Below are 23,087 nucleotides of genomic sequence, written 5' to 3' on the forward strand. Positions count from 1 at the left end.
CTTATTGTTCCCTCTGCTCTAAGTTTCTTACCCAAGATATACCCAGGGCATGTTCCCTCACCTAGGTCAGCCTTTTACCCAAATGGCACTTTCTCACTGAGGCCCTTCCAGACCACCTGATCTAAAATTACAACTCTCCCCCAAGCTACCAGTCTCCATCCCCCTTTCCCACATGATTTTTCTCTATAGTACTTGCTACCAACTAACATATTTGCTTTGCTGATTGTCTGGCTCTTCACTAGATTGTAAGTTCCATGAGGGTAGAGACTATAGTACGTTTTCTACCCTAATGTATTTCCTGCATGGAGAACAATATAGATGCTCAATACATATTGTTTATGAATAAATGATTTTTTTAAAGTTATTTTGCCGTCCTTTCCAAATAGGTGGCAGTCCCTATATCCCACCTGTACAGAAATTCTGAGCAGGCAGCATTTGAACTGGGCCTTAAGAGAAAGCCACTCTTCAGGCCCCACCCAGGGAAGGTGGTAGCTGGACTGCCCTCTGTTGGGCCACACCTGCATCCGAGGATTCTGCAGTGCCTTATCGGCTGGGCAGCCTCCATGATGAGGTAGCTCTGGTTTCCTGTTTGCGAGAAATAGATGAACACTGAGCCTGGCCCCACATTCAGGCACCAGGACCTCCAGTCCAGTGGTGCTTTCTTCCTCCCAGTCACACTGTTCACTTTGTCTTTTAGCAGGGTTAAGCTGGGAGGGTGAAAGCCCAGCTGAGTCCTGATGTGTGGCCAACTATTCTCAAGGGCACTGAGGGTCATCCTGAGATGAGGATCTCATATAAGTCCCCCAGGTGAGGCTTAATCAACACTAGCTTCCCCTGCCACCAGTGCTTCACTGAGTCACACTCTTAGGCTTCAGTCTGGGTCAGGCACCCTTAGGAATCAGGAGCCAGCATCTCTTGGCCGGCAGCCCTGGTTTCTCTGGAGAAGAAGCCATGGGTGGCTGGTTACAGGCTATTACAGGCTTTAACCCTGAGCTGCCACCACCTCCCCACCATGGTGAAGATGTCATTGCTTGGAAGGGACAACAGTGAGCCCAGCTCCTTGGACGACAGGACCCAGTCACTCTTGGAGAGTAGCGGTAACACCACGTCAGAGAATGTCCATCCTGAGGAAGCCAGCAGATTATCGTGAGTGGCGGCATGGCCCTGCCAGATCTCAGGTTGAGCTCAGCTGCCTTCACAGGCTCTGGGACACATCTTCCTCCTTTCCTCTTCTTGACATCTTTATGCCCACTGAGCTGGAGATGCATGGATGAAAGATGGAACCTTCAGAATCTAAGAATGCTAATCCCCGTGGCTCTGGCAATGGCACTTGTTCCCCAGTTTTTGCAAAGAATCCAGGTAGAGTAGCCATCCCTGATGTAAGCTGCCTGATTCCCGGAATATTTTCTTAGGCTGGCATAGTTCCTTCCTGGTTTCAGGCTACTTTCTTCTCTCCTACTTCTGCTATTATCCATACTCTCTCTCTCTCCTACAAACACATCCAGGAAACAAAAGGTTACCTCCTAGCCCTTACTTTTAGTGCCATAAACTCAGATATGTAAAACCATTTCTTAGGACTTTATTACTAATCAATTATCTAGTAATCAGATCAGATAACAGCCATGGGCATAATGAGATTGTAAATACCTGGTGTTGGTAAGAATGTCAGGAAATGCCCTCTCTCATTGCTTTTGGGAAGAATTAAACCAGTACCATTCCTGTTAGCAATGTTGTAATGTATGTCAAATCTTAAAACATTTATATATGTCATACAAATATATATTTAGCATATGGTTTCTTTGAAAGTATAGACACCCACACAACAGGCAGTAGTGGCTGCTTCTGGATTAGAGAACTGGGAGACTGAGAGGCAAAGGTAGAAAAGAGATTTGTATTTACTACATACAGTTTTTTGGTTATTGTTTCTGTTTTACCTTTAAATTTTATACTGTGTTATTTAAGTTTCCTTTTTAAGAATAATTAAATAAAATTAATATATCCTTTGATCAATCATTCTACCTATAGGAATTTTTCTTGATGAGATAGCACAGGTATGCATGATCATTTTATTGAAGCACAAGTTATAATATTGACAATTTGGAAACCATGAGATTATTTAAGTTATGGTACAGACCATAGAATATAATACAGCCATTAAAAGTGCTGAAGGAAATCTGTGGCTGTGGAAAACTGTGTAGGACATACTATTCATAAAGAAAATTAGTTTAGGATACAGTATCATAACAATACTCCTTATGTGAAATTCTGTGTATTTAAAAACAAATAAGGATGCCCAGAGGAATGTTAATCAAAATGTTAATGCTGGTTATTTCCAATTGGTGGAATTTTGGTATTTCCTTTTATAATGGCCATGTGTCATTTTTCAAGAAAAAATTCTAAAGCTATTTTTTTTTAAATGGTCTGCAGGAGTGCTCCAAAAGTGCATTTTACTATCTAAGGCCCTGACCTATGATGCTGTTAGCTAGGGCACAGTGGGTTCTCTAGAACTTTCTTACCTTTCCCAAGGGATCTGATACAACTGGGGCAAGCCACTGCTATCGGACAGAAGTCAGAGATGTAAGGAGGGGACAAGAACAGGGAGAAAGAGCACATCTTTTGGAGAAATTATTATCAAAGGATTGACAAAATATTTTTTAATTGATTTTTTTTGCCTTCACATATTTCCCAGTAATTGCAGTTATCAAGAAATAAGTTACCTCTTGAAAGTGAAGGGACAACAGTTTCCTCCATCCTTATGCGAATAGACTGAACTCACAGAGATGCAGGTCACAGAGTTCCCAAGGGCCCACTCTGTTCTCTCAGCCCGAGCCCTCTTCCAGGTTGTACTGAAGTAAAAGCCTGACACCCTAACCAACAAGACAAAGACCCGGAGACAGGAGTGCTGTCCTTTCGGGACTTGCTATGTGACCTTGGACAATTTATATCCCGCCTGCCTCCAGACAGTTCAAGACTGCATAAGGAGACCCCTCCATGGCCTCCCCAAGGTACCTTTTGTTTTAGGAGGAGGGGGCACCCCTATGTACTTGATGCTGCCCTTGCTTGCCTTTTTTCTATCAACTCTGCCACCTCTTAAAGAAGGCCCTTTCTGACAGGTGAGCATCACAGGTGGTGGCAATGAGGAGGAGGATGTAATGACGGTGATGATGCCTCACATGTGTGAAGCACTTCATGATTCCAAGTTCATCATGTCATCCCCTCTTCTATCCTTATCACACCCCTGGGAGGTAGGCAGGACAAAATTATTCTCTCTCTCTCTCGTAATGACCAAACACGGTAGTTTAATGGCAGAGCTAGAACTCAGAATTCAGTGCTCCTTACCTCTGAGCTCAGCACTGAGCTCTTTATTTCAGTTCCTTTTTACCTTCTCATAATCCTGTTCCCACCCCCAGGGGATTGGCAGTGCCTGGTCAGGAGCTGCCAGCACAGATGTGGAGAACATTTAGAACCTGGCTACCGAGCACCGGGCCAGGCACACAGGAAGCACTCTGTATACAACTGTTATAATTGTTAATTATTTTGACAGTAGTATATCATTGTTAATTAAATTGTAGCAATTGTTATTAAGTTGTATCCAATGCACAACATAGAATAAATTCACCATGAATATTGGTTGAGTAAATGGATGAAGGAGTGAGCTGGAACCAGTAAATACTCCACATGTAAGATGGCTTTTTCTAGTGAGTGAATTAATAAATAAGCTGGCACCAATAATTACTCTGTAAATTGAGAAAATCAATTTATTTATTGTCTGTCTAAATGTCAAGCATCTAGTAAGCCTCAATAAATATTGTTTTAGTCAATAATTCATGACAGAAATCACTGGATGAATTAATGAATAAATTGGTACTAGGGAATTAGTTTAGGAGGCAGTAGCTATTGTTACTAGTTTCTTCTTTAAAGCGAGTGGTATGAAATATTTGTTGTGTTACTTGAGGAAGCACAAGCCCTGGGTAGATGTTCTAGGATAGGTCCTGGGAACTGAGAGTTAGACCACAGGCCACTTCATCTGGTTCTGTCCATCTTCCCAACAGTGGGTGCTGGAGATGCCAGAAGGAGCCTGAGCTTCGGGGCCCCTTTCCCAGCCACTAACACACCCTCTTGTCTCTCTCCCTGCAGGGTGATGTAAACCTTGATCCATTTATTGAAATGAAACATCAGCACAGGGCTCCTGGGGCTTCCCCTGGCCATGATGAATGCCGGCTTGTTGGTAGGAGGACCTGTGCAATGGGAACTGGGTTTACCTAGTTTGCCTAGGGGTAAGGACTGGTGCATCCCTAAGGCCTTTACACTGTTTATCAGTGGCAGTTTGGGGGTACCCTGTGCAATAGGAAATGTGCCTGTTGGCATTAATCCACTGGAGACAACCTGGAGCCAAATGGAATGTGCCTGGAGGGGACAGGCCGTTATTTTTCTCCCCACTTTTATTAAGATATAAATGACATATAGTCCTGTGTACATTTAAGGTGTGCTGCTTAGTGACTTGACATACATACACTGCAAAATAATTACCACAAGAAGTTTAGTTAACATCCATCTTACCATATAGTTAATAAAAAAAATTGTTTTCCTTGTAATGAGAACTTTCAGTATCTACTCTTTGCAATTTTCAAATATACCACACAGCAGGTGTTAGCTATAGTCATCAGGCTATGACATCCCCAGTACCTGCTTCTCTCCTAACTGGAAGTTGTGCCTTCTGACCATCTTCATCCCTTATTATGGTTGGAGAGCCCCATTATTCTTAAAAACCCACCTACTCACATACTGATACATTAGTCTACTTTGCCACAGTCCTGCCCATTCCTAGGATTACAGCCTGCCCATTTCATTCATTTACTTAACAGCCTGGCTCTTGAAGGCATCTGAGTGTGTGGCTCCTGCTTCAAACCATTTGATCAACTATGAGAAAGAGGCCTGGGAGGTGAGGATAGTGAGGACCTCACCAGTCCCCTGACACTCCCTGCACCATCCCACCTCTGTCTCTTTGCTTATGCTGCTCCCCTATCCCTTGTTTCTGTCCTTTGAAATCTACCTCTTCTGTAAAACTTTGCTGTTTCATATTAAAATTAATGTCTTCACTTTGTGTTTTTCTAGAACTATGTCACCTGAAATTCTTACAGCACTTACAAAGATAAGAGATACTGATTTTTAAAAATATACTTACATTCCTAAATAACAGCAGACTCACAGACTCCAAGAAGGTTACCAAAGTGGAGGGGTGGGAGAGGGCAGGTGGGGAGGGAGGGAGAAGGGGACTGTGGGGTATCATGATTGGTGCACATGGTGTGTGTGGGGTCACGGGAAAGACAGTGTAGCTCAGAGAAGACAAATAGGGACTCTGCGGCATCTTACTACACTGATGGATAGTGACTACAATGGGAGTTGGTGGGGGGACTTGATAATATGGGTGAATGTAGTAACTACATTGATTTTCTTGTGAAATCTTCATAAAAGTGTATATCAATGATACCTTAATAAAATATATATATTTATGTTCCTCACTTACCTCAGAGCTCAAGGGCAGGAACTCTCTGGTTCATCTTTATACCTCCCACAATGCTTGCTGTAGAGTCTGGCACAGCGGAACCCCAGTTCATGTCTGTTGAACTGAATAGATGTCAAACATGATTTCCATTTGGTTGATGTTGATTTTCCCCTCTCCTCAGGCCTGGCAAGTGGCCCCCACATCTAAGGAAGCCCTGTAGAGACCCTGGCTTCCTCTGACATGATTCCCAACCTGTAGCAGTTCCAACCCAGAGACGGGACTCTCTCCCCTTTAGAATCCTCAGTGTTCCAGAACTTCTGAAGAGTATTAGTACAAATGGCCCTCAGCCAAACTATATTTGCCAGTACGATGTTTGCTGTTTAACATAGCTCTTTTATCCTCTTATTTTTCCTTTCTAAAAGTCAGTAGGTAATTTATCCTCCATCTCCCACCAGACCCTCTGACCATGGGAAATATATACTGAGCACCTACTATGTGCATTCTCAGCTCTTGGGAATGTGGAAGTAAACAACACCAAAAAAGCCTCTTCTCTATGGAGCCTACATTCTAGTGGAACTAGTGGTACTCTTGATCTCTCATTTGTTTCTTTGTGATAATGTCATCTCAGGTCACATTTGTGAAGGTGTTTGTTTCTTTGTGATAGATAATGTCATCTCAGGTCACATTTGTGAAGGTGCAAGTGTCTAGCACAAAGGAGGTGAGGGGGTCCCTCTCTATGCCCTTCTGATCACATCTAGGAGATTATGATTAATAATGGGCCCTATGGGGAGTGGGAGGGGATAAAGGGGCACAAAGATTCCCAATCATAATATAAGTCGATCACAGGAATAGAAGTACAGCCTGCAGAATAGAGCCAACTGGCTATAGTAATCGCTTAACTATGTGTATGTGTATCAAATCATTATGTTGTACACCTTAAATACTTAGTTTTTCTTTGAAAATTCAAATTTGTCCACTCAAATTGACAAATCAGACATACTAGATAGAGCAGTTATTCTCAACTAGGGACAACTTTTCACATCCCTCCACAGACATATATGTCTAGAGACATTCTTAGTCGTCACAACCAGGTGCAATGGGGAGTACCGCCATCCCTGGTGGTGGCCCAGGGCTCTGCTAAGCACCCCACAGGCACAGGAGAGCCCCCTCAGCAACAAGCCACCTGGCCCAAAGTGTCCGGAGTGTCCCTGTTGACAGCCCCATGCTGGAGGAGGAGAACCAAGCCCTAAGAGGAACGTAGGTCCTAAAGCATCTTGGAGGAGGTGAGGACTGGGGTGTGAAAAAGGAGTAAAGGATCTAGAAGGCAAAACTCAAGGCAGATGAGGAAGCATGTGCTGCCTGGGGAGGTACTGAGCTCTGTGTCACTGGACATAGCCTAGCAGAGGCTGGGCAGTCACTTTGCAGCAATGCTAGGAAGGGCATTCAAGCCAGAGCAACTGGGGCACAAGGGCATCAGGCAGGGGCTCTCACCCCAGAGGCAGCTGCGTTCTGAGAGGGGCCCAGCACCCAAGGCTGTAGAGAGCCACACACAGGAGCCATCAGTCTGTGGCTCACCATCCTCATGTTCCCTTCCCTTCCAGGTCGGTCCTATCAGCCTGCTGGCCATCAGGGTCCTCACCGTGCACTGCATGGTCATCCTGTTGAACTGTGCTTATCATCTAAGCCGGAGGTGAGAGTCCCACTTCTCTGTCAACCCAGTGCCTGGCCCTACCTGAGGGTGTGCTGAGTTTTCCTTGACCATGGACTCAATTAACTGGCTGCTTCTCCCAGCCATGGTCCCTGATGCTCTAGATTCTATAGAGGCAGAAGATGGGGTGACAAAGAATCCTAACTGGAAACTACTAGGTCTAGGCCCAACTGTGCTGCTAACTAGCTGAACAACTTTGTCAAGTTCCTGCATCCTCTAACCCTAAATATCTGTACCTGGAAAGATCAGAAGTGAGAAAAGATGCAAACATACTGTAAAAACTACCATGTATATGCAAGCTACTGGGGGGTGTCCTTCTTTTTCTCTTATCTCCCTGCCTCCAGTCTTCAAACTCCAATGCACACACACTGTAAGGATACTTTGTTCCAGGTAAACCCGTTTTGGGACAATCTGGTAAAAGTAAAAAAACAAAGCAATGAAACAAAAGTTCACAATGATGTTGATCATTAATAAAGCATACATATGATGCTCAGTGTTTGTATATTTAAAACCTCAATGCAAAAAAAACTCCAGACAGAAAAGGCAAATGCAATGGAAACAAACAATGCTGAGAGTTTCCTATTTATACTCTAGCAATTCATGGGTGATTAGTAATTCCTTACACCAGCTGCCAGGACGCTCTCTACTCGTAGTACTCGGCCGCTCCCAAGGCATGCAGATCCAAATGGGTCCTCAGAGATGTGAGAAAGCCCTCATAAGTCAATAGAGAGATATTAAATGAAACTACTCATAAAGCCAAATTACTAAGCCCAAAGAGGTATATCTGGAGTATATATCAGTCACACCTAACTTGTGGAGCACTTTCCAGCTCACAAAACACTTTTAAGAGCATTTAGTCATTTAGCAATTAAATTTATTGCACAATTACACTGTGCCAGGTACATGGCAATAGCTTTACAAGCCTCTTTCCTTACTCCTTACAGTATGGTAGGCACTATTATTATTCCCATTCTACAGATGAGTAAACTGAGACTAAGAAGAATTAAATGCCTTGCTCAGGGTCACACAGCTGAGAAGTGGCAGAGCCGGTATTTGAAGACCTGTCAGATGACTTCATTTTTCAATCGCTTTGCAAATCTTTTCTTCCCTCAAGCCTGCTGGACCTACAGCCTCAGGATATGTCTTGGGGAATTTCCACAGTTTTTGTTTTGTTTCAGTCCATGTTTAAAAACCTTTCTTCACTGTAAAAAAAATTTTTCATCTTCTCCTTGCCAGTTAGACAGTCTGGCACCCTGGGGCTTCATTCCTTCATCTCCTTCGGCTGGGCTGAATCCCACTCAAACCCCTTTTAGAGTGGGACGCATGCTGAGGCTTCATCACTGTCCCCACTACTCCCTAGTCTCCCGTCACCAGTGTCCTATACCTGTCCGGTCCCCATAGCTTTTGAATGTGTAACCTCAGGCTAATATATATGCCAGTCCTATGCAGTGTGACCTCATGTGTATTTCAGATGCCAAGCACAATGAATAATAAATTAAATGGAAGGATTATACTGTGTTCCCAGCAGGTCTCCACACACATCTCTCACTGTCCTCCCCAAAACTCAGACTGCATGTGAATAAAACTGAGGCCCAGAAGCCTAAAGAGACTTATTCAAGGTCTCCCAGCTGTCTGAGGCAGCATGCTGGGCTTTACACCCCAGTTTCCTGACAAGTCTGGGGTCTTTCCCTCTCCCAGCGAATCCCCTCCTTCGCACAGTTAACACCAGGGTAACACCCCGATCTGGGCCCTCACCAACCTGCCACTCCCACTTGCTCATGACCAGATCCTCAGCAGGGCCTTTCCACCCTTAGAAAAGGCCATCTGGGGAAGAAAGACAGGATACGCTGGAATTTGGGAGTCCCATCATACAAGAGTGCTGGTATCATCCGTGCAAGAGATCTGGTCCCAGGCAGGCATTTCAATTGTTCCAACACCCTCAGCAGTAGGAAGGAGAGGATGTAAGTCCAGAAAGGACAGACACTGGCTTGACTGCACCCAACCACCCCCTTCCCTCCCTCCCTGCCCCCAACCAGAGATACACACTTCTCACCTTTCAACTCACCTCTTTCCTGCTTTGCAGACCTAAGTCAATTAATGACTACTGCTTAATTTTTTAAATCCACTTAAACACTGGTGTTTAAAAAGACAACTACAAAAAAAAAAAAGCCAGACTCCTGGAAGTTTTAAAAGTATACTACTATAAAATATGTCCTAATACCATTGCTAGAAAATTACCAGAATTCTCTGTGTTAATACACAATTACTCCCTTTCATCAGGAGTAAATAATGCCTTTAACAAAAATGTTTTATATGACACATTGCTTGTCCTTTCCCTAGACTGCAAAGGACTTTTGTGAACTATGGAGAAGCCATGACATACAGCCTGGAAGTCTGCCCGAATGCCTGGCTGAGGACCCACGCAGTGTGGGGAAGGTAATAGACATAGATGGCCTGGTGGTAGTGGTAGTAACAGTAAGAGCAATAACTAATAATCCTCACCTGTTCTTCCTTTATTTCTCCTGACACAAGTTTTAAATGAATATGTTCTTACTGCAAACTATTAAATAAGATAATCTCCTCTGATAACTCCATCCCCCTCTTCATCCAAGAAGTAATCCCTGATACCTAGTTAGTAAGTATTCCTCTAGACTTTTTCTCTGCATGTACATGAATATGTGTGTATGAATGGCAATATTTTTTGTTTTGTATTTCCTTGTACATTAATTAGAATACTTTTTGGGAATTTCCTCTTTCATCTAACAATGTCTCTAATTTCTTTTCATACTGTGACAGAAAAATCAACCTCATCATTTTCTAAAGCTCACAATGTTTCCCAGTGTGGATGTATACCACACTTTTATTTCATCCTTCCCCTAATGGTGAACATTTAGGTTGTTTCCTTGCTTGACATAAAGTTTACAATGTACAAAATGCTTTTCTCTGTCTTAGCTCCTCTGATCAACTCACCAACTTTGGGAGGTAGGCAGGGTGGGTCTTTATTGTCCTGGAAATCGGAGTTGACTGAGGCTCATCATAAAGATAAAATAACATGTTCAAGGACATAGACATAGATATTGGTGGGTCAGAGATTCAACAAAAACCTAACATTTCAGCCTTTCCCAGCAGAGCCTTTCACATCAGGCGATGTGAGTCAATACTGTGGCTGCCAAGGTTCCTTCTGCAGCTCCTCTCTTGCGATTCTCAGTAGGTCATTGATCTCCTGATCAGGAGTCACTCTGATTATCAGACAGGTGAGGTAATGGGCAGTAATAATGGATGACTCCCAATGGCCCATCCTTTCTCACTGTGGTTTATCAGTGTCTGGTGACACCCTGAATAAAACTTTCAGGCAGGAAGGGTCCTTAGAGATCATCATATCCACACCTATTCAGATGGAGGAAAATAACACCCAGATAGGGCAATAAACCTGCCCAAGGTTACACAGCTATTTAGTGGTAGAGCAAGGACTAGAATCCAGAACATTGAGCTCTCACCCATTACACTGCCCATTTTTCTGGAGGTCCAGCAACTGAGAAAGAGTTAGGAAAACATTTTATTTAAACCAATGATTTGTAATTTTTAGTGTGCTAGGGAATACCTGAGGAGTTTGATTAAAAACTGCCGATTCCATGGAGGCAGCAGTCACCAATGGATGCTCAAGCTATTAGGTCAAAGGTCATAGGGAGCCTTTAAAAAGGAAGAATACACTGACACCGCCTGACCCCAGGTGTTTAGACATGGGACACCCAGACACTTGATGTGTCTTATAATGGGATACAATAGGGGTTCAGAGGATCACCTCAGAAATACACTTGCCGGACAGATAAATGAAGAACCTCAATCTAATCAAGCCACTAGATCTAACAACAGTTTACAGGAAACGCAGGGGATGGAGAAACAAGATAACTGATATTATAAAGAAGTCATCAACCCAAACTAGAAAGTGGGACATACTCCAGGACAAATTATTTGTTATTTTCAGCACCAACCAAAAAAAAGTAAGGGTTGCAAGGACAAAAAGGCAAAACAGGGCAAGGGGCATGTGACAATTTAAAAAACTTAAGAGACTTAATAACAAAATGCAATATATAGACGTGTTTAGGAATCAACTGTAAAACAGACATTTTTGAGACAGAGAAATCTGAATATGGACGGAATTTTTTTTAATTATTGTTAATTTTGCAAGTGATGATAAAGGGATGTTTGCTACATATTTTTATAGTCCTTGTCCATTAGAGATGCCTACTGATTTATTTATAGGTAATGTGACTTTAGATCTCTAGTTTGCTACAAGTATTCCAAGAAAATAAGCATGTGTGTGATAGGGATAAAGAGATAGATGGAAGAGAATTGACAAAAAGTTAATAATTATTAAAGCTGAAATGGGCACACAAAGAGTCATTGAATTATTGTCACTGTTTTTTTTTTAAATATGTTTGGAAATCTCCATGACAAAGAGAGAAAAAAATCTCCATTCTGAAGTCTCACACAACACCACCAAGCTTCTGACTCGGTAGCCTGATATGAGAGCCAGGAATCCGTATGTGTAGCATGAGACCACAGAGAATTCTGATGCAGTTGGTACCTTAACCCAATTTTGAAAACACTGATCTAAACATGAGAATCTAAGTACAGGAATGTATTTTGGTTCCCTTGAAAAATAAATACATCTCCAAATTTGGGACAATTTAAGAATCTGAATGAATAATGACAATAACGAAGTATAATATATTAAATAAAAATAATGTGAGTCTGTTGTGTTATTGTGTGATCACAAGTCTGATCGCACACCCAAGTGGGTGCGTTATGATAGACATGAGGGTTTATTGAGACTTACATACAGAGGGAGTCCAGGAGCTCGAGCTGGCTGAGGTTGCCTACTGCTATCGCTATTGTGGACTGAGAAGGAACTGATTATACAGGGTGAGAAGATAGAGACTAGAATGTGCCAGGAGCCAGGGGACGAAGACTATTGCTCTGCTAGAAGAGATCATTCTTATGTGACCAGTGTCCCAAGGAACAAAACCTTGGTCAGAGGGGTCTGCCTCCATTAAAATGTTTCCATAGATAAGGCGGGCCTAGCCGTCAACAGCCTAAGAGCATCAGCATACTGTACAGCTAGCAGACGACCTGAAGGAGGGGGTCCTGTGGACACATGGTTATTCTGGGACAAAAGGTTACTAGCAGTCTACGTTTGTCCCCACAGTTGCAAAAAAACGAACAGCAGGGTGGGAGGGGGGAGAATATATCTTTCTTACATGTCAACTAATAAATTTAGGGAAAAAATGACAGATGGACTTAGAAAACTACCACCTCGCAACCACTGATGAAATAATTGATTTAGACAGGGATCATCAATGAATGTTACAACCCTTGGTTTGAGGGGAATAGGATATTCATAGCATCTCAAAGTTGGGTTTTTTTTGGTTTTTTTTGAGAGGGCATCTCTCATATTTATTGATCAAATGGTTGTTAACAACAATAAAATTCTATATAGGGGGGTCAATGCTCAATGTACAATCATTAATCCATCTCAAGCCTAATTCTCGTCAGTCTCCAATCTTCTGAAGCATAACGAACAAGTTCTTACATGGAGAACAAATTCTTACATAGTGAATAAGTTACATGGTGAACAGTACAAGGGCATTCATCACAGAAACTTTCGGTTTTGATCACGCATTATGAACTATAAACAATCAGGTCCAATATGAATATTCGTTTGATTTTTATACTTGATTTATATGTTGATCCCACATTTCTCCCTTTATTATTATTATTATTTTTATTTTTAATAAAATGCTGAAGTGGTAGGTAGATGCAAGATAAAGGTAGAAAACATAGTTTAGTGCTGTAAGAGGGCAAATGTAGATGATCAGGTGTGTGCCTATGGACTAAGTATTAATCCAAGCTAGACAAGGGCAGCAAAACATCCACGGATGCAGAAGATTTCTCTCAAAACAGGGGGGGTGAGGTTCTGAGTCTCACCTCTGTTGATCACCAATTTCTCACCTGATGGCCCCCCTGCGACTGTGCCTGTCTTAGGTTGTTCCTCCCTTGAGGAATCTTACCCGTCTCTGGCTAACCAGTCATCTTCCGGGGCCATACAGGGAAATGTAAAGTTGGTTAGTGAGAGAGAAGCCATATTGTTTGAAAAGGTTAGCTTTTTACTTCTTTGCAGATTTATGCCCTGTGGCTTCTATGCCCAGCACTTGTCTCAAGGTATCTTTACCACCTGGAGGAATTATGATACTTGGTAAATTCGATATGAGGCACGAATTCTATTTAAGGGTTGTAATTAGGAAGGAAGAAGAAAAGCTATAGAGGTAGCAGACAGAAGAAAACATGGGAGGATTGATTATTTCTTTGACATATCTTCTTGTAGAGTACCTTAAGCATGTATAGGTTTTAAACTACCAACTGATTTGCGCTCACATATTAACATAATAGGAATACGGTGACATAAACAACGCAAATCTATAATTACCATCCATCTCCAGTGAAGCCAAGAAAACCATTTAGGCACCCTAGGCATTTGTGAAAATTTATCTATGATATGATGGATATTGTCCAACTGTACTTGAACAGTCTGAGAGAAATCAGACAAATTAAAGCAACCCATTTCTGGGATCTGTTCACATCCCATATGTTCTTTTAACCGTAGATAGTCTGATTTTGGAGTGCTACAACTTGCACCCCTCCCAACTCCTGGTTGAGTTCCAACAGTACAGATCCGGTCAAATTCATTGTCTCACTGTATGCACATGCCAGCCTAGATATCTCCCTCCTCATTCCAATGGCAAGTCCAGGAAACGGTGGGGTGGATGCAGCCACAACCGCAGCATCGCCCAGATCCCTGTTGTGTTATTGTGTGATCACAAGTTATTGATGATCGTCCCCCGGCACAAGTCCTCCAGAGAGTGCTGATGCCGGAAGCTCCTCCTCATATCGTATCTTAGTTCATTTTCTGGGTATCCAAGCTAGGCCTCGATCTTCTGCATAGAAACAAACAGACCCTTTGCCCACACTTTGACATGCCCTCTATACGACTGTGCAGAACTCATTGGAGGTCAGCACACAGGAACTGATTTTTTTTTTTTTATTAAGAGAAAGGAATATTATCAGAAAAGAGTACCTCCATAGCTGATCATCTGACACCCTTTAAGTGATCAACATTAAGGATATTTAAAGCATGCGTTGATCTTTGATTTACCAATAGTTTTATCCTATCAGGGAGTAATCCCCCTTTCCTTTCTTTCTTTCTTTCTTTCTTTTTTTTTTTTAATCTTTAATCTACACTTACATGAAGAATACTATGTTTACTATGCTCTCCCCTATATCAGGTCCCCCCTAACAACCACATTACGGTTACTGTCCATCAGCTTAGCAAAATGTTGTAGAATCACTACTTGTCCTCTCTGTGTTGTACAGCCCACCCTCCCCTTTCTCCCTCCACCCCCATGCATGCTAATCTTAATACCCCCCTTCTTCTTAGCCCACCTTATCCCTCCCTGCTCACCCATCCTCCCCAGTTCCTTTCCCTTTGGTACCTGTTAGTCCATTTTTGGGTTCTGTAATTCCGCTGCTGTTTTGTTCCTTCAGTTTTTCCTTTGTTCTTATACTCCTCAGATGAGTGAAATCATTTGGTATTTCTCTTTCTCCGCTTGGCTTATTTCACTGAGCATAATACTCTCCAGCTCCATCCATGTTGCTGCAAATGGTTGGATTTTTCCACTTCTTATGGCTGAGTAGTATTCCGTTGTATATATGTACCACATCTTCTTTATCCATTCATCTACCAATGGACATTTAGGTTGCTTCCAATTCTTGGCTATTGTAAATAGTGCTGCGATAAACATAGGGGTGCATCTGTCTTTCTCAAACTTGATTGCTGCGTTCTTAGGGTAAATTCCTAGGAGTGGAATTCCTGGGTCAAATGGTAGGTCTGTTTTGAGCATTTTGATGAACCTCCATACTGCTTTCCACAATGGTTGAACTAATTTACATTCCCACCAGCAGTGTAGGAGGGTCCCCCTTTCTCCACAGCCTCGCCAACATTTGTTGTTGTTTGTCTTTTGGATGGCAGCTATCCTTACTGGTGTGAGGTGATACCTCATTGTAGTTTCAATTTGCATTTCTCTGATAATTAGCGATGTGGGGCATTTTTTCATGTGTCTCTTGGCCATCTGTATTTCTTTTTTGGAGAACTGTCTGTTCAGTTCCTCTGCCCATTTTTTAATTGGGTTATTTGTTTTTTGTTTGTTGAGGCGTGTGAGCTCTTTATATATTCTGGACGTCAAGCCTTTATCGGATCTGTCATTTTCAAATATATTCTCCCATACTGTAGGGTTCCTTTTTGTTCTATTGATGGTGTCTTTCGCTGTACAGAAGCTTTTCAGCTTGATATAGTCCCACTTGCTCATTTTTGCTGTTGTTTTCCTTGCCTGGGGAGATATGTTCAAGAAGAGGTCACTCATGTTTATGTCTAAGAGGTTTTTGCCTATGTTTTTTTCCAAGAGTTTAATGGTTTCATGACTTACATTCAGGTCTTTGATCCATTTTGAGTTTACCTTTGTATAAGGGGTTAGACAATGGTCCAGTTTCATTCTCCTACATGCAGCTGTCTAGTTTTGCCAGCACCATCTGTTGAAGAGACTGTCATTTTGCCATTGTATGTCCATGGCTCCTTTATCAAATATTAATTGGCCATATATGTTTGGGTTAATTTCTGGAGTCTCTAATCTGTTCCACTGGTCCGTGGCTCTGTTCTTGTGCCAGTACCAAATTGTCTTGATTACTATGGCTTTGTAGTAGAGCTTGAAGTTGGGGAGTGAGATCCCCCCTACTTTATTCTTCTTTTTCAGGATTGCTTTGGCTATTTGGGGTCTTTGGTGTTTCCATATGAATTTTTGAATTATTTGTTCCAATTCATTGAAGAATGTTGCTGGTAATTTGAGAGGGATTGCATCAAATCTGTGTATTGCTTTGGGCAGGATGGCCATTTTGACGATATTAATTCTTCCTAGCCATGAGCATGGGATGAGTTTCCATTTATTAGTGTCCCCTTTAATTTCTCTTAAGAGTGACTTGTAGTTTTCAGAGTATAAGTCTTTCACTTCTTTGGTTAGGTTTATTCCTAGGTATTTTATTCTTTTTGATGCAATGGTGAATGGAATTGTTTTCCTGATTTCTCTTTCTATTGATTCATTGTTAGTGTATAGGAAAGCTACAGATTTCTGTGTGTTAATTTTGTATCCTGCAACTTTGCTCTATTCCAATATCAGTTCTAGTAGTTTTGTAGTGGTGTCTTTAGGGTTTTTTTATGTACAGTACCATATCATCTGCAAATAGTGACAGTTTAACTTCTTCTTTACCAATCTGGATTCCTTGTATTTCTTTGTTTTGTCTGATTGCCGTGGCTAGGACCTCCAGTACTATGTTAAATAACAGTGGGGAGAGTGGGCATCCCTGTCTTGTTCCCGATCTCAGAGGAAATGCTTTCAGCTTCTCACTGTTCAGTATAATGCTGGCTGTGGGTTTATGGCCTTTATTATGTTGAGGTACTTGCCCTCTATTCCCATTTTGCTGAGAGTTTTTATCATGAATGGATGTTGAATTTTGTCAAATGCTTTTTCAGTATCTATGGAGATGATCATGTGGTTTTTGTCTTTCTTTTTGTTTATGTGGTGGATGATGTTGATGGATTTTCGAATGTTGTACCATCCTTGCATCCCTGAGATGAATCCCACTTGGTCATGGTGTATGATCCTCTTGATGTATTTTTGAATTCGGTTTGCTAATATTTTGTTGAGTATTTTTGCATCTACGTTCATCAGGGATATTGGTCTGTAATTTTCTTTTTTGGTGGGATCTTTGCCTGGTTTTGGTATTAGGGTGATGTTGGCTTCATAGAATGAGTTTGGGAGTATTCCCTCTTCTTCTATTTTATGGAACACTTTAAGGAGAATGGGTATTATGTCTTCTCTGTGTGTCTGACAAAATTCCGAGGTAAATCCATCCGGCCCCGGGGTTTTGTTCTTGGGTAGTTTTTTGATTACCGTTTCAATTTCTTTGCTCGTAATTGGTTTGTTTAACTTTTGTGTTTCTTCCTTGGTCAGTCTTGGGAGGTTGTATTTTTCTAGGAAGTTGTCCATTTCTTCTAGGTTTTCCAGCTTGTTGGCATATAGGTTTCATAGTAGTCTTTAATAATTCTTTGTATTTCTGTGGAGTCTGTCGTGATTATTCCGTTCTCATTTCTGATTATGTTGATTTGTGTTGATTCTCTTTTTCTCTTAATAAGTTTGGCTAGAGGCTTATCTATTTTGTTTATTGTCTCAAAGAACCAGCTCTTGGTTTCGTTGATTTCTTTGTATTTGACTAAATAGATGTTACCAGAGAAAATAAAATCACAGCAAAGAAAGCAGACCAAACGAATACTAACTAAAGGCAAAAAATAAAATCAACTACCCACAAAGCAGTTAAAGGAAACACAAAAGAGCACACCCACACACAAAAAAACACCTAAAATACAAAGAAAGGAGGAGAAGGAATAAGAAGGGAGAGAAATAAAGAATCATCAGGCTGTGTTTATAACAGCTCAATAAGCAAGTTAAGTTAGACAGTAAGATAGTAAAGAAGCTAACCTTGAACCTTTGGTAACCATGAACCTAAAGCCTGCAATGGCAATAAGTACATATCTTTCAATAATCACCTTAAATGTAAATGGACTGAATGCACCAATCAAAAGACACAGAGTAATACAATGCATAAAAAAGCAAGACCCATCTATATGCTGCTTACAAAAGACTTACCTCAAACCCAAAGATATGCACAGACTAAAAGTCAAGGGATGGAAAAAGATATTTCAAGCAAACAACAAGGAGAAAAACGCAGGTGTTGCAGTACTAGTATCAGACAAAATAGACTTCAAAACAAAGAAAGTCACAAGAGATAAAGAAGGACATTATATAATGATAAAGGGGTCAATCCAACAAGAGGATATAACCATAATAAATATATATACACCCAATACAGGAGCACCAACATATGTGAAACAAATACTAACAGAATTAAAGGAGGAAATAGAATGCAATGCATTCATTTTAGGAGACTTTAACACACCACTCATTCCAAAGGACAGATCCACCAGACAGAAAATAAGTAAGGACACACAGGCACTGAACAACACACTAGAACAGATGGACCTAATAGACATCCATAGAACTCTATACCCAAAAGCAACAGGATACACATTCTTCTCAAGTGCACATGGAACATTCTCCAGAATAGACCACACACTAGGCCACAAAAAGAGCCTCAGTAAATTCCAAAAGACTGAAATTCTACCAACCAACTTCTCAGACCACAAAGGTATAAAACTAGAATTAAATTGTACAAAGAAAGCAATAAAGCTAACAAACACATGGAGGCTTAACAACATGCTCCTAAATAATCGATGGATCAATGACTAAATCAAAATAGAGATCCAGCAATATATGAAAACAAATGACAACAACAACACAAAGCCCCAACTTCTATGGGACACAGTGAACGCAGTTTTAAGGGGAAAGTATATAGCAATCCAGGGATATTTAAAGAAGGAAGAACAATCCCAAATGAATAATCTAATGTCACAATTACCAAAATTGGAAAAAGAAGAATAAATGAGGCCTAAAGTCAGCAGAAGGAGGGACATAATAAAGATCAGAGAAGAAATAAACAAAATTGAGAAGAATAAAACAATAGCAAAAATCAATGAAACCAAGAGCTGGTTCTTTGAGAAAATAAACAAAATAGATAAGCCCCTAGCCAGACTTATAAAAAGAAAAAGAGAATCTATACACATCAACAGAATCAGAAATGAGAAAGGATTAATCATGACATACTCCACAGAAATACAAAGAATTATTAGAGAATACTACAAAAAACTATATGCTAACAAGCTGAAAAACCTAGAAATGGACAACTTCCTAGAAAAATATAACCTTCCGAGACTGACCAAGGAAGAAACAGAAAATCTAAAAAGACCACTTACCAGCAAAGAAATTGAATCGGTAATCAAAAAACTACCCAAAAGCAAAACTCTCAGGTCAGATGGATTTACCGTGGAGTTTTATCAGACATACAGAGAAGACATAATACCCATGCTCCCTAAAGTTTTCCAAAAAATAGAAGAAGAGGGAATACTTCCAGACTCATTCTATGAGGCCAGCATTACCCTAATACCAAAACCAGGCAAAGAACCCACCAAAATAGAAAATTACAGACCAATATCCCTGATAAACATAGATGCAAAAATATTCAACAAAATATTAGCAAACTGAATTCAAAAGTACATCAAGAGGATCATACACCATGATCAAGTGGGATTCATCTCAGGGATGCAAGGATGGTACAACATTCGAAAATCCATCAACATCATCCACCACATAAACAAAAAGGACAAAAATCACATGATCATCTCCATAGATGCTGAAAAAGCATTTGACAAAATTCAACATCCATTCATGATAAAACTCTCAGCAAAATGGGTATAGAGGGCAAGTAGCTCAACATAATAAAGGCCATATATGAAAAACCCACAGCCAACATCATACTGAACAGTGAGAGGCTGAAAGCTTTTCCTCTGAGATAGGGAACAAGACAGGGATGCCCACTGTCCCAGCTGTTATTCAACATAGTACTGGAGGTCCTAGCCACGGCAATTAGACAAAACAAAGAAATACAAAGAATCCAGATCGGTAAAGAAGAAGTCAAACTGTCACTATTTGCAGATGACATGATATTGTACACAAAAAACCCTAAAGACTCCACTCCAAAACTACTAGAACTGATATCAGAATACAGCAAAGTTGCAGGATACAAAATTAATACACAGAAATCTGAGACTTCCCTATACACTAACAATGAACTAATAGAAAGAGAAACCAGGAAAACAATTCCATTCACAATTGCATCAAAAAGAATAAAATACCTAAGAATAAACCTAACCAAGGAAGTGAAAGACCTATACCCTGAAAACCATAAGACACTCAAGAGAAATTAAAGAGGACATGGAAACTCATCCCATGCTCTTGGCTAGGAAGAATTAATATTGTCAAAATGGCCATGCTACCCAAAGCAATATACAGATTCGATGCAATCCCTATCAAATTACCAACAACATTCTTTAACGAACTGGAACAAATAGTTCAAAAATTCATATGAAAACACCAAAAACCCCGAATAGCCAAAGCAATCCTGAGAAGGAAGAATAAAGTGAGAGGGATCTCGCTCCCCAACTTCAAGCTCTACTACAAAGCCACAGTAATCAAGGCAATTTGGTACTGGCACAAGAACTGAGCCACAGATCAGTGGAACAGAACAGAGACTCCAGACATTAAGCCAAACATATATGGTCAATTAATACACAATAAAGGAGCCATGGACTTGCAATGGGGAAATGACAGCCTCTTCAACAGATGGTGCTGGCAAAACTGGACAGCTACATGTAAGAGAATGAAACTGGATCACTGTCTAACCACATACACAAAAGTAAATTAGAAATGGATCAAAGACCTAAATGTAAGTCATGAAACCATAAAACTCCTAGAAAAAAACATAGGCAAAAATCTCTTGGACATAAACATGAGTGACCTCTTCTTGAACATATCTCCCTGGGCAAGGGAAACGAAAGCCAAAATGAACAAGTGGGACTATATCAAGCTGAAAAGCTTCTGTACAGCAAAGGACACCATCAATAGAACAAAAAGGTACCCTACAGTATGGGAGAATATATTCATAAATGACAGATATGATAAAGGGTTGACATCCAAAATATATAAAGAGCTCATGCACCTCAACAAACAAAAAGCAAACAATCCAATTAAAAAATGGACAGAGGAGCTGAACAGACAGTTCTCCAAAGAAGAAATTCAGATGGCCAACAGATGCATGAAAAGATGCTCCACATTGCTAGTCATCAGAGAAATGCAAATTAAAACCACAGTGAGATATCACCTCACACCAGTAAGGATTGCCACTATCCAAAAGACAAACAACAACAAATGTTGGCATGGTTATGGAGAAAGGGGAACCCTCCTACTGCTGGTGAGAATGTAAATTAGTTCAGCCATTGTGGAAAGCAGTATGAAGGTTCCTCAAAAAGCTCAAAATAGAAATACCATTTGACCCAGGAATCCCACTTCTAGGAATTTACCATAAGAATGCTGCAGCCCAATATGAAAAAGACAGATGCACCCCTATGTTTATCATAGCACTGTTTACAATAGCCAAGAAATGTAAGCAACCTAAGTGTCCATCAGTAGATAAAGATGTGGTACATATACACAATGGAATATTATTCAGCCATAAGAAGAAAACAAATCCTACTATTTGCAACAACATGGATGGAGCTAGAGGGTATTATGCTCAGTGAAATAAGCCAGGCAGAGAAAGACAAGTATCAAATGATTTCACTCATATGTGGAGTATAAGAACAAAGAAAAACTGAAGGAACAAAACAGCAGCAGAATCACAGAACCCAAGAACGGACTAACGGTTACCAAAGGGAAAGGGACTGGGCAGAAGGGGTGGGAAGGGAGGGATAAGGGCAGGGAAAAAGAAAGGGGGCCTTATGATTAGCATGTATAATGTGGGGGGTGCATGGGGAGGGCTGTACAACACAGAGAAGACAAATAGTGATTCTACAGCATCTTACTACGCTGATGGACAGTGACTGTAATGGGGTATGTGGGGGGGACTTGGTGAACATAATGCTCTTCATGTAATTGTAGTTTAATGATAACAAAAGAAGAAAAAAAAAGAAAATGGAAGGGGGTGACCGTTCCAGACCTTGGGCCACCTGGGAAGGATGTCTGTGCTCGGGGGGAACCTGCCCCTTCACAAGCTGCCATATCCCTTTCTACCTTTTCTTTCTCAACCTTCTTTCACCTCCAGGTTCTGCCTCTCAAAAACCAGATGAAGCATCCACAGCAGTTTTCATTTGTTCTGTACTTGGGGATGTCCCTTGTCATCATCCTCTACATCTGCCTGGGGACACTGGGCTACATGAAGTTTGGGTCAGACACCCAGGCCAGCATCACCCTCAACTTGCCCAACTGCTGGTATGTCCCTGCCTGCCTGGGGTGGGAGGGGAAGAGAGTCATGGGATCTGAGCCTTAGCAACAGAATGTGGCATTTCCCTGCATTTTCATTAGCAGCAAATATTGACCGCTAATATTAGTATTATAATAACAGGTATGTTTGATAATCCAGGGACTGTGCATTACCTCATTTAATCCCCATGACAACCCTGTGAGTGAGCATTATTATTATCAACTCCATTTAAGTTGAGGAAATTGATATTTGGAGAGGCTGTAAATAACTTTTCAAGCTCACATTGTGAGAAGCCAAAACTTGAAATTGGATCTGACTACATTTTGAAGACCCTAAAAACAGGAATCATCTGGGAGGTTTTGGGAAACAAAAATAGCAGCAATAAAAGGTGTAACTACAGAGTAAAGATTGATCATCCTGTATGTTGGCCACTGCTCAGGCCCCAGTTCCAGAAATGGGCCTGGTTGCCATTGCTATACCCCAGCTGGAGCTTCATCTGGAGTTCTTACATTCGATCATCAATTCAATTACTCATTCACTCATTCATCCAGGAAACATTTTGGGGGCTGACATATAGCATTCATCAAGTGTTAGCTATTAGCATTTTTCTGGCAGTATTAGGTGCACAGTGACTAAGCAGTCAGTAGAACCAGGTGTTTAAGAGTACAAGTTCCTAGGCTGAGTGATGGGATTTGCTCCTGGTCCTTCTGTGACCTTGGAAAGCCACCTCATCTTGCACACCTCATTTCTATTCTCTGTAATGGATATACCCATGCT

At 41.1% G+C, this 23,087-nt stretch overlaps 1 protein-coding gene and 1 pseudogene across 7 annotated transcripts in view; one reads left to right on the forward strand and one right to left on the reverse strand.

The window, feature by feature from the left end:
• The first annotated feature begins 532 nt into the window (after nt 1-532).
• Nucleotides 533-23,087, forward strand: part of LOC108391685 (proton-coupled amino acid transporter 3) — a 29,808-nt gene continuing 7,253 nt past the window's right edge. For 2 of the 7 annotated variants that reach the window (XM_073230424.1, XM_073230430.1), the window contains exons 1-5: nt 533-3,245; nt 4,138-4,228; nt 7,108-7,196; nt 9,555-9,650; nt 22,152-22,318. In XM_073230424.1, the coding sequence (XP_073086525.1) occupies nt 3,153-3,245; nt 4,138-4,228; nt 7,108-7,196; nt 9,555-9,650; nt 22,152-22,318 (536 nt within the window). In that variant the 5' untranslated portion in view covers nt 533-3,152. Of the gene's footprint in view, nt 3,246-4,137; nt 4,278-7,107; nt 7,197-9,554; nt 9,651-22,151; nt 22,319-23,087 lie in introns of all 7 variants that reach the window. The other 5 variants (XM_073230425.1, XM_073230427.1, XM_073230431.1 and 2 more) reach the window with 5 other exon arrangements.
• The window catches only part of LOC118967561 (kinetochore protein NDC80 homolog), a 36,145-nt pseudogene continuing 18,586 nt past the window's right edge, over nt 5,529-23,087 (reverse strand).

This window comes from Manis javanica, chromosome 1 (genome assembly GCF_040802235.1).
Source record: "Manis javanica isolate MJ-LG chromosome 1, MJ_LKY, whole genome shotgun sequence".
Lineage (NCBI taxonomy): Eukaryota > Metazoa > Chordata > Mammalia > Pholidota > Manidae > Manis > Manis javanica.